Source organism: Benincasa hispida, chromosome 1 (genome assembly GCF_009727055.1).
Source record: "Benincasa hispida cultivar B227 chromosome 1, ASM972705v1, whole genome shotgun sequence".
In the NCBI taxonomy this organism is placed as follows: domain Eukaryota; kingdom Viridiplantae; phylum Streptophyta; class Magnoliopsida; order Cucurbitales; family Cucurbitaceae; genus Benincasa; species Benincasa hispida.
In genome coordinates this window covers 61976099-61994521 of record NC_052349.1, presented here as the reverse complement: position 1 = coordinate 61994521, position 18423 = coordinate 61976099, and the positions used below count along the sequence as shown (strand labels likewise).

Below are 18423 nucleotides of genomic sequence, written 5' to 3'. Positions count from 1 at the left end.
CATTTAGATTGACTTATTAAGTGTTTATAAATACTTTTTTTCTGCACTTATAAATATTTATTTAATCATTTAAAAAGTCAATCCAAACACATCCCGAAAGTCCTTACTAGAAACCAAATAAGCAGAATTTGTAGCACTCATGAGTTAAACAATTCTAGCAAGCAAACAAGTAAGAGAAGAACAACTTCAAGATCTTAGAAAGGCTTCCTCATAATAATTGATCATTCAATATCGAACAAACTCAACTTCTCAAGATTTGCCACCTTTGTATAAGAGTCCTAGAAAACGATTATACATTCCCGATTTGCCGGCATTTCTAAGTAAATTGAAAGATGCCGATTTCGCGGGGCTTGGGAGAGGGATGAGTTTCATTTCTCTGCTTCAATTTCCATTTTTCCCTTTTCCCTTTTTTTCTTTTTACAGAGAAATGAAAAGTAAAAAGCAAAAAGAAAGAAAAAAAGAATCTTCAAGACTCTTTAAAGAAACCTACAATAAATTATCACACTCTCAGCTAACTAAACAGTAAACCCACCTTGAAACTTAAGAAGCCAATAGGTTGCACATAAACATTAAAATGGAAGGCAACCACCATCACACTACTACCAGTGTTTCATAAGTTTAGCTTCAAAACGAACACCAATTTGTGATCCTAACTGTAACTCTCTAGTGCCCAATGGTGTTATGTTTTGATTGTGGACTGACCTTGAGAAGGCAGACTTTAAACACAAATCCAGGCAGGCGGGCAGGTGGGCTTTCACAATATCTAGCTCGTGATTACACTGCGTGGAAGTTAAATAAGTCGGCAACATTAAGGTGTTTTGCAAGACGGCGAATTGCTGAGCTGACAACTCCAGAATTTGAAGAGAGAGAGTCGGGAAGACAAGGCAGGCAAACAGGAAGGTCGTCGTCTTCTTTTGTGTTGAAGAATGATAGCACAGATCGGTAGAATATAAATCTGCAGATTATGGAACAAAAGAAAGAGAATTGTTTATTACATTAACATGGCTAGAGCATAAGCTTAAATATATATAAGTAACAGAAGCAACGGGAAAATACCTGAGAATAAGACGCCGTAAAAAATGATCAGACAAAACTTGGGCCCAGACGATATTTAAGCTAGCTGATGTACAAAGAATTATTTCCCAATCGGAAAATGCAGAGGAGATTATGGTCTCAGCATCATTGTAAACATCCTATAAATGGGAACAAGTTGTGGATTAAACGGAAGTCCGAACATATTTTAAGAGAGTTTTGACTCTTATAATTAACTTACTATATCCAAATTGGCCGAGGGGAGGCCAACCAATTCGCAAAATGCCGGCAGAGGGGCAGTCAAGAAAAAAGTAAATTGACTTCCCGATTGAGTTGTATCAACATTTAAGGGATTCTTGAATGCAGGCCTCAATGGTGAAAGAAGTATGGCGGCAGTTTCTCCTCTCTCTGCCCCATGTAGAACCTGAAAATGAAATACATCTCCACGTGAGCAGTCAGATTTGACTTGAGACCAACAATGTGACTGAGTATTGCACTTTATATGAAAGAACATTCAACGAGGTCAATTCTATGATAGTCCTGTGAGACTTAAGGTTGATCGAATAGAATTTCATGGCATACCCAAAATGCATCATATATAAATTGACAAATTGAAATGACTACCTGTTGAAGGAGTGTATAGATTAAGACCACATTAAATTCAATCGACCAGACGGGTCCATCAACAAGAAACTGTCACTAAGATATGCGAACTAGCTTTTTTGTCTAAATGAAAACTTCCATAGTGAAAGTGCAACAATAAAGCGGCATGCAATATTCTGCCTCAAACGCCTGTTTTGTACGAGGAAAACAAATCAATCAAATGCATTGATGGTCATATCTATCTCGTCTCATGCTCAAAACCGTGATAATCACATATGATGATGATGATGATGATACCGACAAAAAATGAGAAATGTCCACCTATCAAGAGGGAATTTAATTTCCAATATAGCAGTGTTAAGCAAACCATCATGACCTGGCAACACTTGTAAAAGTTTTGACAAACCTGCCTTGAATGCATGGCTGTTGTTACTGTCAACTATCAAGAAAACTGGTCTACGTGTAAAAGGTATTATATCACCAGGGTATAAAACGTTTGGACCTGAAAATCAAAGAAAAAAATGATGTCCAAGTCATCAATGAAATTGGAAACAACAAAGAGTTGGAATGATTAAGTATCCACATTATTCAATAGCAAAGACCATTGAGAGAGAGTATGAGAGGATTCTGTACCTCCATTACCCCTATGCCCAAACCACAAATACTCATCATAAAGGTCACTCGATCCTGGCTTCTCACTCTTACAAGATTCGGGTAGAGCATTACAATTTTCTCGTGAATTCTGGACTTTATTTTTCAAGGATTTTCTTGATTCCCCATAACTCGCCATTTGATTGACACTGTTTTGACAGCATTTCCCTGCGCCAGTTATCATTGAATGTTAATGAACAATAGTATAAATGAGAATGGAAAAATAAGATCACATTCATTTGACTATGAAGGTCATCAACCTGCTGCAGACAGATAAATCAGCATGATACTATCTGGAAGGAGCTCTTCACAAATTGTGGCCATGACCTGCTCATGAGCCAAGAAGCTCAATAGTAAGTTCTTATTATATAAAAGATAACAAAAAGAAAATGACAGGTAAAGCAACTACACTCAAAGAAATTACACTCCACCTGTCAAACATGATAAGGAGCAGGCATTCTCAGCATAAAAACCTTGTCAGATTCAGAAATGGCCTATTGATAACTTAAATAACTAATAATGTTATGATCTGGAATCAAAAAGTTTCTTTTGCAATTCTTTAAAAGATAGGTAGTGGGTATCAATATTTTTATATATTTGTGAGTGTCCAGGCTAACTTACTCTTATCTCAACTATTCTCATGAAATAATCGTTTCATCCTATTACATTTGATTGTCAAGGTAACTTGTAGGATATTAAATCTTAAGTAGGTGATTACCATAGGTTGAACCAATTCTTTCTAAGCCCTTTATTATTCACACGGCCCTTATTGACCACAAGGTCAACCCAGGGTGGGTTAAATAGTGAGTATCAATTATTTGATAGTCATTGATGAGTATGATCAGTATACGGTAGCGTGTGTTAGTCTGTGGGCAGTTGTAGGAGGTAGATGAGTTTATTAGAGGGAAATATTGATTACCATTGGTTTTAGAGAAGTGAAGTAGGCAAATATTTGGGAATAAGACTTTTGAGGAGAATAGTCATTAAATTAATTTTGAGTAATTAAAGACGTATTTCGGAGTGATTTTGGATATGATAAAAATAACTTAAACTCTTTCAAAATCACTCCCAAACATGCACAAAGATGTAACGAGTATAAATACCCACTGAAGTCACAATGGCCACACTTATCGTTGAATGTCGTCTAAGCTCGTAGATCATCACCTAGAGGCCAAGCTAATACCCAAGTGGCGGATGGTGATAGGCATTGGAGTTTATGATGAAGGTTTTCATTGGCAGGTGAGTAGCTACGGAGAAGAACTGGGGCTGAAAGCACTTTCTATGACTTTATAAGACTATAAGAGGTAATAATTGTTAACTATAACTCCAATAATTGAGGACGGGAAACAAGAGGAGAAACATGAGCTGAGACACTGTGCTTGAATACCTTCCAAAAGTGATGACAAGAGAGGTAGAGTGTCACTGAACGAACTGTTGATATTTCCCCTTGCAGGCTGCAGCACAACCATCATCCAAGCAGAATTTTGTGGCAAATAAATGGTGATTTCTCTCTCTGATGCTGGATAGCTGAAGTCACAACAGACATCATGAGGAGATTTAACACATCTCAACTTTGTATTCTTCATGCTTGGACAGCGGGCAGCGATAGGAAGTTATTGACCACTAGGCCAATCCATAGTGGTTGGTACTTGGTAGTTTTAGGGTTTGTTAGAGGGAATTGTCAATTGCCAGCCAAAGCCATACACGGGAAGAACAGTGACTAGATAGGTAAAAATATTTGGAAACAGAATTACGGGAGAAAGATCCCTCTCTAGATGCTATCAACCTTTGTATTCTCCTTTGCTTTAGTAGTATACATCAGTTCCATTATTGATCACAAGTGAAGCTAATAAAAGCTAATAAGTGCAAACAGAATCAAATCATAACTTCAGGGCATTCTATCACTCACATGTAACAAGCTATAAGGCATAACTCGTAACCAATTCAGATGAGTAATAAGGCAATTTCTGGAGATCAGGACATCCAAAGAAATAAAATGCCAAAATTGCCCAAGTTAAAAAAAAAAAAAAAAAAGATCAACAACACTCACTAAAAGAGGGAGAAAAGGCTACAAATTGAATAAATTAAAAACTTTGCTATGCAACTGAAGCAGAAAGAATTTCATGAATAAGTTAAAACTTACAGCTATCAAATGAGTCACAGAAGGTCGATAGAGGATAGCTTTCTTTGGATTTGGAGGTAAAGATGAATCGGTAGTATCAGTAGCTAAGTTAATATCAATGATTCCAGATGCCCCAGAATGATCAATGGCAGCTCCATTTTCATTTGGTTCAACTGGATGCTTTTGGTAGAAGAAACCAGGCTCCCATTCAAAACATTGCAGCATTCTATAAGTGTCCAAAGTAATTTCCGCAAATTTAACCTGAAAGTAATAGTACATGTAGTCAGTCAAATTTATTGTCATTCTTCTCATTCACGAGTCATCGCAATAGATGGAAAATTTTTTGATAATTAATTCACCTCATTTCGATGGTAGCTAGTCAGAACAGCATCTCGAAATTTAAGAACCCTCTTTGCATGGAAACGTGCCACAAATGGAAGGGATGATGGATGGGAATCAAATGCAGCAGAATAACGTAAAGGTCTGACATTTGTCGAGGCTGTTGCTACATTCATGAAGCAGAAAATTTCTTGTACAACTAGCCTCCACTCTTTAAAGTCAGTAGCCTAGAAGCAATAGTTAAAATGCCTCAGTTATGCAAGTGAAAAGCTGTATTAATATACTCTTAATACTTTTCTAGCAAATAATATATCTATTCTTTCAAACAAGATAAAGTAAAACAAAAGAGAGTGCTAATTATGGGACCAAGAAGGGGCATTAAAATCATTCTCATTCTTCAAAGATTACACTTGAAACTCTGAAATATGAATGCAACCCATGTTTAAAACAGGAGATCCAGACAAATCTTAAATGCAGTAAATCAATTATGATTCTAATAATAATATGGATATCTCATATTGATATCAGGAGTCATAAAAATAAATCTCCCATGTAATGTATATTGCTAAGTTCAATTCCAAAGCCACCCATAAAGTGGCCAACGTAATTAAAGGTGAAAGGGAAAGAAAAAAAAAAAAAAAAAAAAAAAAAAACCCTTCACTGTTCGAATTTGTTGTGAGCGTGAGTAAATTTCTTTTCTTTTTTCTTTGTTTGTTTTCTATTTTTTTTTCTTTTTGCTTATTTCTTATTTCTTTTATTTTATTTTGTTGGGATAAGAAACAATGAGTAAATTTCTTAATACAACCCTTTCAGATATAAATTATCTCAGGACATAAAGTGACAAACATGTAAGTATGTCGCAAATGTTTATCTATTATGTTGGCTTGGGCAGCTAAGAAGAAACCAAACGAAGAGGAACATATAAGTTTGTTCTTAAATTCAACCCGAGATTTCAAATATCATGTAGAATTATGATAAAGAACGAAAAACAACCGAACAATCATAAGTCATAAAAGGTCTAGACAGCATTCAATCAGAAGCCAAACAGAGAAAAAATACTACGGATCGTGAAAAGAATTATATATATATATAACTTCAAAAATAAACAAGCCGTCAGGAAGGTCCATCAGCAAAATGGAAATATTAAACAGAATCCGAAAATTCAGTTATAATGATCGAGAAAATGGGAAATTACCCGAAAAGTGGCCTTGCTATCGTCGACCAGAGCCTTCAATCGTTCCGCTAGAACCTGAACAGTATCCGTACGATTCAAAAACAACGAAACCAGCAAGAACCTCGCGTAAAATCTCAGTTCCTTGAACCTCGCCCCCAGATCCTTCCTCGAATTCTTCGATCCCTCAAAATAGCTTCGATTAAGAATCGCTTCATAGAAGACATAGGCTTCAATCAAGAACCTAGCCTCGCTAGTTCTCATATAATGGCCAAAGTAAAGCTGACCAATCCGGCTAGCGATCTCGCCAATTTCCCAGCGGTTCAGTCCAGATTCAACAAGCTTCGCGCGGAATTCCTGCTGGTACTTCCAGAGACGCATATAAGCCTTGAAAACCTTATGAAAGTAGTGGTGGTTGTCCACACGCCCGTAGGCCGGGACGTCTTGGACCCTAGCGAACTTCCGGTTGGCGCTCTCCACCATAGCTCGGAAGCTCTTCGCTTCAGAGTCGTTGTCGGTCATTCCGGAAGTCTCAATTCCCAGACCGGCAGTGACAATCTCCGGCTCTCATCGAACAAAAACAGAACAATCAAACCAGCAAAGTTAACTATCAGAGGAAAAAGAGAGCTAAGAGTGCGCGCGCTCGAGTACGTCTACAAGCTTATACGATTCAGAAGAACACAGAGAGAGAGAGAGAGAGAGAGAGAAGGAGTTGGACTTTTTTGCTTAGGGACTCGTGTGGAGTTTTTGGTGTCTATGGTAGCAAATCAAACCACTTTTTCTCTTTCATCCTTCTTCTTCGAATCTCTCTTCGCTTTTACTTTGTCGTATGAAACTGAATTTGGATTTGAAATCCGGCAAAAAGGGGGTTGCAGAGGCGGCGAAGAGGGGCCGGAAATGGCAGGAATTTTGGCGGCTATGGCGGAGAAGGGAGAAAGATGAGAGAAGAAGTGGGAGGGAGAGGTGTGTTTTTTGCACTTGCCCACTATATTATGTCATCTCAAATCTCCGCCGTTGATTGATGCCATACAGGTTGTGATCCAACGGTCACTTACTGAACCGGACTTTTGGGCCTACTATTTCCCACGTCGCTGTTTTTTTGCTCAATGAGTCAATTTTATTACATGGGGTCACAATTTTTCTCTTTCTTCTTCTTCTTCTTCTTCTTCTTCTTCTTTTCCTTTGCTAAATATAACGGTTGCTATTTTTTTTTTAATTTATTCTCCAAATTTGATTTCTTTTTTGTTTGTATTCTTGTGTGTGTGGTTTCATCTCTCTAAAATGTAGAACATTTTTCTTACCAAAATCAACATAGTTCAATAAAGCATCTATAATAATTTTGTGGTTAGAGTTTCGTTCCCTCACTCCATTATCATAAAAAAATATATTTTTCTTATAATTGAAATGTAACATATTTTTAATATGGTACATTTTGTTGAAGTTAAATTACATATTTAGCTACTTTATAAAATTATAAATAAAAAAAAAACTTATCAATTTTATGTTAATATAATTGATAACTTGTAAAAATACAAGTAATTGTTCTCTCAAAATTGGAATACTTATGACTAAAATGATGTAAACACATTCATAACAAAGGAAAAACGCATGGAATTGCATATATGTGATAAATTCATGCAAAAGTATCCTTTAAGTAGAAATTGCATCACTAACTTTAATGCAAGTATGAAGATAATTTACTAAGTGTTGCAGACAAAGCCAATGTAAGGAGCATGCATCCAGTTAATCCAACGCATGATAGATACATTTGGCTCTGAAATTAACGTCAAATCACAACTTGCAAGCATGGGCAACTGATGAGCGGAGTCTAAACGAGGCAAAATTGTAGGCGGTTAACTCAAAGTATGGAATTTAATGCAGTCATATCACTAAGTGGCTGAGCCGATTGCCTATATAAGGAGAAGCTGCCTACAGAAGTGAGAGTTAGACACTTAGAAATTGTAGAGTTTAGAAAATCTGTAGATTCTTCATCTCTGCCGATTGCAAGAAAGAAAAAGGAGGAACGATTGCCATTTTCCACCATTGGTAACAAAGTGTTGCTAGAGAAAAACTCGAGAGAGATATCACCTTCATCCCTTCTACGTAGTTGTCAATAGAAAGCATAAAAACAAGCAAAAGGGAACAAGAGATTGAATCCTGCAGCTTAACTTTTCTCCCTTACTTAGCATTTTCATTTATTGTCTTACTTGATTGAATTGAGAATCTATGTAATAAAATTTCTTTAATTCAATATCCATTTCAACCATTTCCACATTTTCACCTGCCGAATTACTAAGTTGTTTGTGTGTGTGAAGTTTACTTGTTTGATACTTTCATAAAGTATATTGCTTGAGTCCACTTGATCAATCAATTGAAGTAAAAGCACTTAGTTACTCGAGAGAGTAAGTATTTGTGGAACTCATCAAACTAGGGCGTTGAGTAATTTTAGAGATAAAGTTATTCATGTCATCTGTCTATTCATTTTGACTAACACATGCATCTTAGAGATAAGATAAATGTGACATTTACATCAAGTGGTGTTGAGCATAAACTAGAGAATAGACTCTAAAAGCATCGAGCACATACACTTAGATTCTAGCAGGCATATTGACCATCTCCACCTTATTTTCACTGTGCTTACATAGGCTTGTTGTTATAACTAAGGAATCAATGCATACCATCTAACGTCAGATCCACTCATCCATGTACCATCTTCCTCTTTATTTAAACTCTTACTTACTCTTGCAAGCGAATTAAGTTAGTTTAGTGTACATAACCAACACATACATTTAATTAGTAAATCATTGCAAACAAATCAGTGTACACTTGTTAATTTTCAATTTTACATCACTATACAAAAATAATATTCAATAAAATTAATTAAATATTATAATTAAGTTTTCAACCATGTAAACATTTTGAAACCTAAGGGTAAAACTGTAAACATTCTAAATTTTAGGGATAAAAATGAAAATTATACTCAAAATTAAAGGCAAAAATGTAACATTTTGAAACTTACCCTCCAATTTAAGTCTACTAACGTTTATAGAGTGTTTGGGGTAAGGACCATATTAAAACTATAATAATCACCTCTTGCTAGAATACATATTATTTTGTAATCCCCAATTAGCTACGGTCAACTTTCAAAACCCTCATTTGCTACGATATTTACTATTTACTATAATCTTTACTATTATACATTCATCATTTTTTTTTTTATTATTTGTTGCAGCATTTGTTATTTTCTCCTCAAACTAACATAGTTTATACCTCAAATATATACTACTATAACCCAACTTAAATAATCTACACCTCAAACACAAACTATCATTATCCAACTATGATAATCTAAGACTATAATAATAACTCCTTACCCCAAACACTCTCTTAAGTTTTAAAACTTCTTCAACCAAAATTATTGAACGGAAGGAATATATTTATATTGCAAAAAACTTGCCCACTTTACATGAAGTAAACATACTACTTTTTCTAGTTTTATTATTTAAAAGTTGAAAATTCTAGTGATATAAAATGTACTATGAGGTTGATTTCTTCCTCCGTAGAAAATTTGAGTGAGCAAAATATACCTTCGATGAAAATTTAGAAAATATATAAATTTAAAATATTAAATTTCAAACAACGGATAAAGGTTTGAGTTTACAACCAATAAAATAATATTATACGTATTGGCTAGCTACTTCGTTAATAGGATATTTTAAATTTACATTTTAATAAATAATCATTACTAGCATCCTGGAACGATATATGACACGAAAAATATCCTTCAAAATCACATGATAACAAAATACTCAAGTGGCATATGACATAGTTTTAGCCAAATTTGACTAACTTTTAGGTCCCACTAGTTGAAATGATTTTCAAACTCATGATTGTGTGTGATTGCATAGTTTGGCCCTGATAGTAAGGTTACTTACGGAGTATTTTATATACTCAACCTTCCTTTAACATATTTTTCAGGTAAAGGCAAAGAACGTACCACGTGCATGACGAGGAGATCGAGATAGAACCATGTGAATAGTATTGTTTTGCTTTTGTGTTAAGTCCGGTAGTTTTGAGCATTGTGAGTGTTTTTAGTCATAACTTTTGAGTTACAGTTTTTAGATATTGTAAATCTTTTTCATTAAGGTTTCAAGGGAATTCCAAATAAATGTTTTTTCTTGTTTTGAATAAATTATTTTATCGAAGTTTACTATTTAGATAAATTTATTTTTAAGTTAGATGAGTTGAATAAATTATTTTCTTGACTTTTATTTATTTAAATAAAGTTGGGTCGTTACATGTATTATCAATCTCGAAGTCAAGATTCGATTTCCAAATCCATTTGAAAAAGATGAGTTAATTAAATTAGGCATGAAAAGTGAAATGAATTTGCAAAATAAAAGAAAAATGAGTCAACTTATTTACAAATATAGCAAAATGTCACTGTCTATCCGTGATAAACCGTAATAGACATCTATCACGGTTTATCAACATCTATCAGTGTCAATAATTGATGTCTTTCGTGGTCTATCACTGACAGAGAATAACATATTACTATACTTAAGAATATTTTCGATAATTTTATCATTTAAAATAATTACTCAAATAAATATTTATCACGATAATTTATATATATATATATATATTTATCAATGTTGTTTGTTTCTTAAACTGGCGGAATTTCGTCTAATTATTAGAAAATTCAGAAGAAAGTGGAGTATATTCTAAATCATAAATAATTATTTGAAAGTAAGAAATGGGGAGATAAATTATTAATTTGATGGGATTTCAGTAATAATATATTAAACAAGTCATATTACTATCATTCTTTCGTGCGGGAATGACTAATGAGTATGATTAAGAAATGGTTTGCATGAGATTAAGAAACCAAATTTTATGAGATATGTTTTTATACGCCTCTTATATTTTATTCGTTTTTTTATGTACAATTCATCTCATTTAAATATTTAATTCTCTGTACTAATTTTTTTTTAATCTAATATTGTATATGGAGTTCAGTCCAACTCATGGATCAAAAATTAGTTTGATTTCTTTAGTTCAATTAAGTTTTAGATCTACATGAGTGTCAAAAAAAAGGTAAATATTTTAGCATGGTTTGATATATATTTTTTTAATTATTATTTTAAAATAATTATACGTATGTTTTAACAAGTATTTTTTAAAAGAAAAATACTTAAGTGCAACCATACTGCACTTATCTATTATGCAAGCCCTAATAAAAAATTGTCATCTAATAATGTTTTTTTTTTTATTTTTATAAAAATTGATTTTTTTTGTGTGTGTGGAGATTAAAAAATTGACGAGTAGTAACTTCTTGCAAAATATACTACTTTTTTCAGTTCAACAATGTGTGGAGTGAAAAATTCGAGTCACAAATCTCTTGATCAATAACCCATACTTTACATAGCACTTGAGCTGCCCAAGGTAAATAAAATAAATCTACTGTAAAAGCTATTTCCTTCTGCTCTAATGCAATTTTGATTTTCTCAATTTTACTTTTATGTTTACTTTCAATAATATAATTTTCTTTCCTTTTGTTGACATGTACAAAAGTACTTCCGATCCTAATGTAATGCTATGATATAGAGATATGAAAAAAGTTTATCACTTTATTATATTTGGAGGATGGATATGCTTTTTGAGGGAAAATTGTTAGGAAAATACACTGTATATTGAAATTGTGTAACATTGGTAAACAAATTGCAGACTACAAACAATTACGATGTATATAAGATTACATACTCTGTATATAATATAATTACAGACCACAGAAAACAACAATAAGTTAGGTAAGAAGAATAAAAGATTTGATGGAAGTAGATGATCATATGAGTACCACCAACACAATAGTCAACGATCAAAACCTCAAATCTCAAGAACATCGAGGCACTACTATAAGAAAAAGGTACTATTCCGATGTTCTACAATAGAGTCAAGAAAAGGGTCGTTGGAGGAGACCGTATATTCTAACCATTTATATACTTGGTCGAGAGATGGACCTATTGTTGGAGAAAGCAATATTACTGATGTTAATAAAAAAATTTGTCGGCATTATAGGGTGATCTCTTGACACCACTTTTATAACCTCGTCGACAGTTCTATTTGAGTTTTTTCTTTTTTTCAATCATAGTTCCTGATGCTTTATAATGGATCGTCGAGAGATACGATTACTCCCGATCCTGTTGGATAGAAAGCGTAGAGAGTAGCCATTTAAAAAACCCATTCTTTCTACATCGAACTCTCTAGACCGTCAGAAAAGCCTGAACTCCTGATGCCTTTAAATGGCATTGAGAGAAGTCATTTTTACATCAAACCCTAGCTCTTTTGTCTTCACCATTTACGCACTCTCCCCTCTAGCTTTTTCTTCTTTGTGTTTCAATTTGCGCCCAACTTCTTCTATTGCCATTGTACCGTCGTTCTTAAGACTCATCGATCAATCTCTCGCCCCTGCCTTCAATCGCCACCCCTCTCAAAATTTTAGGCATGCAACCCCCTTTGATATTTATGGTTGTTCATAATTTGTTACTTTGGCGAAGGGATTAGTTAATTTTTATTTATATGTCTATATAGTTTAGACTTATGAGATTGAAATAAAAACTGTCACTAAACTTTTATAACCATCGATAATTTTAAATTTCATCTTTATTAGGTCATTTAGAATCGATACGCAAGTTAAAGATTATGCAAAGAAGTGACACGATGACTTGTAAATAACCCTTTTATCTTGTTATATTTAACGTATGAGCGATATTTTATGCAAACTTGTTAAACAATACTTGTTTTATAAAACTTGATATATACTCAAGTGTTTGTGGTAATATAAAGTTTGTGTATTATTCTTGTATCACAAGATTGACTATTTAGGTATCAAAGTTTGAAATTTCAAATTTAATTTCACTTAAAAAAAGAATTAGTTTTTTAGGCATACTGTCGATATTTATCTGTCATATTTCAAGTCTAAATAAAATATGTAGAAATAGATAACTAGATCAATTAATGTGATTAAAAGGACTGTGGATTCTTTGCAGCTGGCAGAGGTAGACATTCCTATGGTTAGGGGAGGAATTAATGCTACCAAAAAAGACAATCTTAATTATTTTGAGAATTGGGCCATTTTGCTGATTTGAATTTATTAAATGTAACTCAAATAATGAAAAGGTGGCTAGCCAACCACTACAAAATATTACAATTATTAAGTGTAAGTCAAGTTTTTGTATTCTTGTGAAAGGGTGAAAAGTCAAGTTTGGTAGATACTCGGGTAATTATTCTCAACTCAATTCAAGATAAAAAAAAAAAAAAAAAAAAAAAAAAAAAGAAAGAGAGAAAAATGAGATAATTTTTTAAATTTGAATGAGATGCCTAAAATGAAGAAACATGTTATTTATAAGTTAGTTGCAATATATATGATATGTGGGCTAGGTGTTTGATTTATGGAAAAATCCACTCAAACTCAAAGTTTGGAATAATTCCACTAAGAATATTAATTTCCAATTTTAATTATATTTAATTTAAAACTAAATTAAACATAATTTAAATTCAATTTTTGAAAAGTGATTTTCTTTTAAAATTGAAATTAATTTAATTAATTAAATAATAATAATTTAATATCAAATATTAAATTAATAAAATACCTAATTCAAACATGAATCTTATTCATGTAATCAATATTTAAATCACTATTTAAATATACTGAACTCTCCAAATACGTTTAATTTCAATAAATTTAAACGTTTAATTATATCAAATAAGATTATCCAAACCCTAAATTGAATTTGAACATTTCAAATTCACTCAATATTCTAATCTAAGGTTTAATCTTTTACGAGATAGTAGAGGGACTTTATGGACCTACAGATCATGAGCTCTAATGATTTGAGATTAACTAGCTAACTCTTTCAAATTAATCAATATTTGTTAACTACCAAGACATCCTACTATAGCTCGACAGTTGTACTCTCCTCACGGTAGATATATTTATATCCACTTGATTTAACTATGATCAGTAAGTCGATTCTTCACGGGTTATTCGTATTTACAATTAGGTTAAAAATATCATTTTACCCCAGTAAATACATCTTGTTCCTTAAGTCATCACTGATCCTCTATTGAACAATTGGTTTATAATCCAACTAATAAACCATGTCTCTCTTTATCATAAAAGGGCGGGATACCCCTTTGTTCAAGACCAGAAATCAGTACTTAAGAGAACAATCTATCTGCTAACCCTAAATTGGATAGGAGCGAATTCCATCTTGCAAGACTATGTCTCCAGCTATCTATCTAGTTTTATCCCTAAAATAGGAGGCTTATTGAGTAGTGTTGTTGAACCACTCTCACCTATGTAGATCAAAAGATAATCCTGAATAAACAAGAGTTCATAGTTAGCTTAGGATTAAGATCGAGTTACCTTAGGTCATCAATTTCAAATAGTCAGTTTTAACAATAAACGGTTGTTATAAAGAAAAGTGACTATATCGTGGTCCGATCTTATGCAAACGCCTTTTGCATAGGATGTCCCCACTCGCACGTCTCCACATGACGATTTCGGGATCACATTGTATCAATATATAAAGTGGGCCGCGTCCATAGTGTCCCCAGGATGAGGTACCTAATCTCATTCATATACTTATAGACCATTTTGGTTATATTCTAAAACTTAATCCTCCTTTATGTCTCTACATAAAGTTAAAGTATTCATATTATAATCATGAGTTTGTTTATTGGATTTTACAACAGTATGCAATTTCAACAACATTTTTATTGAATGAAATCTCAATAATACTTTTATTGCAAAATAGAATGTATTTCATATATTACGAACGGCAAGTTTTAGGACATTTCTAACACCTTCATCTCCTCGAATATCATGATCCATTTTCAAGGTACAAAGCATAACCATTAGAAACCATAAATATTGATATCATACACATTCTAGTGGTTTTGAAATTTATTTTTCACAAACCACAATATTCAGAGAAACATACTTTATCAAACCTTAGCTCTTAGTAAATCATGCTACCTTATAAATCTTGCTAAAAGATGGTATAATTTTAATAAATAAACTTAGGGTACTTATATGTAAAATTAATAAGAGAATTCTGATAGAAAACCATAAAATAGATCATGCAAGAGTTCCATTCAAACCATTATAACATACTATAGCTCCTTGTATACTTCTATATATATAAAACATTTGAAAGTAAGCTATTCACCGTCTTGATTAGCTCTCCTTGAACTATGAGCTACTCCAATCTTAATTTAACCTGAAATTAGGTCATAAGTTTCTTGGTCACTTCCTTGTATAATTACAACACCTTAACCCCCTTTGATACTTCATAATATTTAGCCAAGTTTAATTTAAATTTCCTTTGGCCCTTGGTCAAACCATGAAAATATCCATATTCCTTACACTACCAAAAAAAAAAAAAAAAAAAAAAAAAAGAAGAAGAAAGAAAGAAACCTATTGCAGTGGTTTATTTAGTCTATAACAACAATTTTTAATCGCTGCAACATTTTTAGTAGCAGTCTCATTAACCGCTGGCAAAACTAGTGTTGAAAGGACAATTGCAACATTTTTTTAAACCATTGGAATCAAAATTAAAACTACTGCTATATCCTCGTTTAACGCAACACTTTGTTGATGGAGTTAACTATTAACGAGCGGAAGCAATTTGGATCGTAAGTACTCTAATTAGGTTAAATTCATAGAAATAAGCATGCAATTTAACACAAAATAAAGTGATTAAGAGTATACAACCTTTGTAGCCTAAAATCCTTCTTGTTTTTTTTATCAATTCTTCTCATGAACAGTCGAACTGTTCGTAGACTACCATGAGAGTCTTTCCACTATTCTCTAGCCTTAGAACGGGATGATGGGATCCGATGAGTGACCAATTTGGAGAGAAATTGAACAAGGAGTTGAGAGAGAATGAGGGTTAGGTTTTTTTTTTCTCCAAAATCTCATGAATCTCCAATTTTGTCAAGAGATTTTTCATAGAACTATTCTATTTATAGGCAAAACATGCAAACCATGCCATTTTTGAGTCAAAGAAAAATTGACACTCAAAATTCCATTAACTCTTTAGTGGGAATTAGCGGGATTAGTGTCTGCAAGTGGAATCTACACCTATCAATAACAAATATTGAATTTTCCCACTAAAATGAATCTTGGAATATTCCACTAAGTTGGTCAAGAGGTCAAAGTTTGACTTTTTGTCTCTCAAAGCCAAAAGTAAACATTTTGACTTTTATCTTATTTTGATCTGGTCAACAATTTTGACTTTCAATCTAATTTTGACCTATTTAATTTAAAATTAATTTTAATTTAAACAATTACTTAAATAGTTTAATTAATTAAAATCACACTAATCTCGATCAATCCTAATTGACCGTTTTTTAGACCCTATTTAGAAAAAATCGATATTCAAATATTATTTAAATATCTTTTTCTCTCTCTATGTTTAATTCTTGATTAAACATTAGGTTAAATATATTAGATATATTCAACACTTTACTCCAAAAATCGAATTCGAAAACTGCGAACTCGTTCGTCACATTTTTCTAAGGACCTAGTGGACCTACAGATCTTATATGAGGTAGTAGGGGGACTTAATGGACCTACAGATCATGGGCTCCAACGATTCGAGATTAACCGACTAAACTCTTTAACCTAGTTAACCAATATTTGTTAACTACCGGGTCACTCCACTAAAGCTTAGTAGTTACACTCCCTTCACTGTAGATATATTTTTGTCAACTTGATATAACCATAATCTATAAGTCAACCCTTCACACGTTTGTTCGTAATAACAATTGGGTCAAAATCTGTTTTACCCCCGAGATTACATCTTGCTCCTTAAGTCCTACTAATCCTTTAATGAACAATTGGTTTGTGATCCAATCACCAAACCGAATCCCTCTCAGGCCAATGAGAAGGTGGGGTCTCTTGTTCAAGACCCAGAGTCAACACTTAAGAAAATAACCTCTCTATTACACCTAAAAAGGAACAACTCTATGTCCCCAACTATCTACCCGGTCATACCCCTAAAATGGGAGGGTTTATTGAGCTGGCGCTGGTGAGCCAACCCCCACTCATGCAAATCTAAGGATAATTCTGAATTAACATAAGTTCACAGTTAGCTCAGGATTAATGTCAAGTTACCTAGGTCATCACTTTGAAATAGTCAGTCTTAAATAGTAAACAATGTTATAAAGTAAGAGTGACTTATTTCTTGGTCCGGTCTTATATAAACTTGTGAGGATAAAAATGGAATTGTTATTATGTTGTGTTATGTATGTTTTGTATCGCTTATGCACACTACTGATGGATGAATGTAATGCAAGTTCAATGAACTTGTAACAGAAATTTTAGAATGTTCTTCTTTATCTAACTCTAACACATGACTTATGAATGAAATTAATGATGTGCTATACACTCAAGTGCTTTGTGATAAAGATATTATTGCGATACTACGTTCTAAGTATATGCGTTGATGATAATATGCTCCGTAGTATGCGATGATATAGTGCGTGTCACAAGTTTCCTTGCGCTGGAACCAAGTATAATTTCAATGCAAGTTTCTCAGAATGACCTGAGATCGAACACGGAGGTTGTTGTCGTTTAGATGCGATACTAATATGGTAAATGCGACCGGTTTTCATAAAGAATAAAGAATTTGGTTTGTGCGGAAATGTAAATTGCGTTGAAAGTAAAATGCGTTGATAAAATAAATTTCTAAATTACTATGATACAGGGTGAGGACTGGCTGTGAAGTTATACAAAAGAATCTAATGAATGCGATGGCAAGTCTTATGAATGAATCAGAAAGAGAATGAGTAGAGGGAAAGAACATCGCAAGTTTGTCAATCTCGTTAAGGACACAACTAAGGTTCTGCTTTCTCTTGGTGTACACCTTTCAGTGATCGGTCGCATTCCCATACGTCTATGGTGAAACAGAGATGAACGTAATGAACACAAGGTTGTTTCCATCTCTGGAAATACTTCTCGCTTTAGTTAACACATTCTTCCAACCTTCTCTCGATAGGCGGAATAACATCTTCACTTCTGCTCTCACAGGTGAAGATGTCGTCGAGCATGCTTTAGCTAAACTTAATCGATTACCTTAACACAGATTAACTCACTCGCTTAATTCTTCCTCTTTACCTAGGGGATTAAAAACACATAGTGGAGAAAATGGATGATAAATGTATGGAAAGGAACAGAGAGATGATAATGATGACGATAATAGCATTTAAATCTAAAGATAAGCGTTTGATATATGATTTGTGAATGAAGGATTAAAGAAGATGAACACAGTAGATGAACTGAAAGAATAGAAATAAATACGAAAAGAGTGTCAACGTCTTGACACAGATCCCGATCGGAGACTTGTGCTCCCTCTCAGGCTTGCTTTCTCAGTAGGAAATGACCTCTTGCATAGAGCTTCAGCTTCGGGAATCGGAAGAATTCCTTGCTCGGAGGCCC

General features: G+C 33.3%; 1 protein-coding gene across 2 annotated transcripts; it reads right to left on the bottom strand.

The window, feature by feature from the left end:
• Window positions 1-182: 182 nt before the first annotated feature.
• Window positions 183-6992, bottom strand: LOC120069723 (protein SCAI). Of its 2 annotated transcripts, XM_039021515.1 has the most exons (9): window positions 5943-6963; window positions 4768-4974; window positions 4430-4669; window positions 2547-2613; window positions 2269-2454; window positions 2046-2137; window positions 1274-1456; window positions 1057-1193; window positions 183-955 (listed from the first exon to the last, which is right to left on the bottom strand). In XM_039021515.1, exons 1-9 carry the CDS (start codon window positions 6438-6440, stop codon window positions 775-777), a joined length of 1791 nt encoding a protein of 596 aa, XP_038877443.1. In that variant the 5' UTR covers window positions 6441-6963; the 3' UTR covers window positions 183-774. The 2 variants fall into 2 exon arrangements, 1 of the variants encoding a protein (XP_038877443.1); XR_005479651.1 differs by lacking the exon at window positions 183-955 and having other exon boundaries at window positions 2042-2137; window positions 5943-6992.
• Window positions 6993-18423: the final 11431 nt, after the last annotated feature.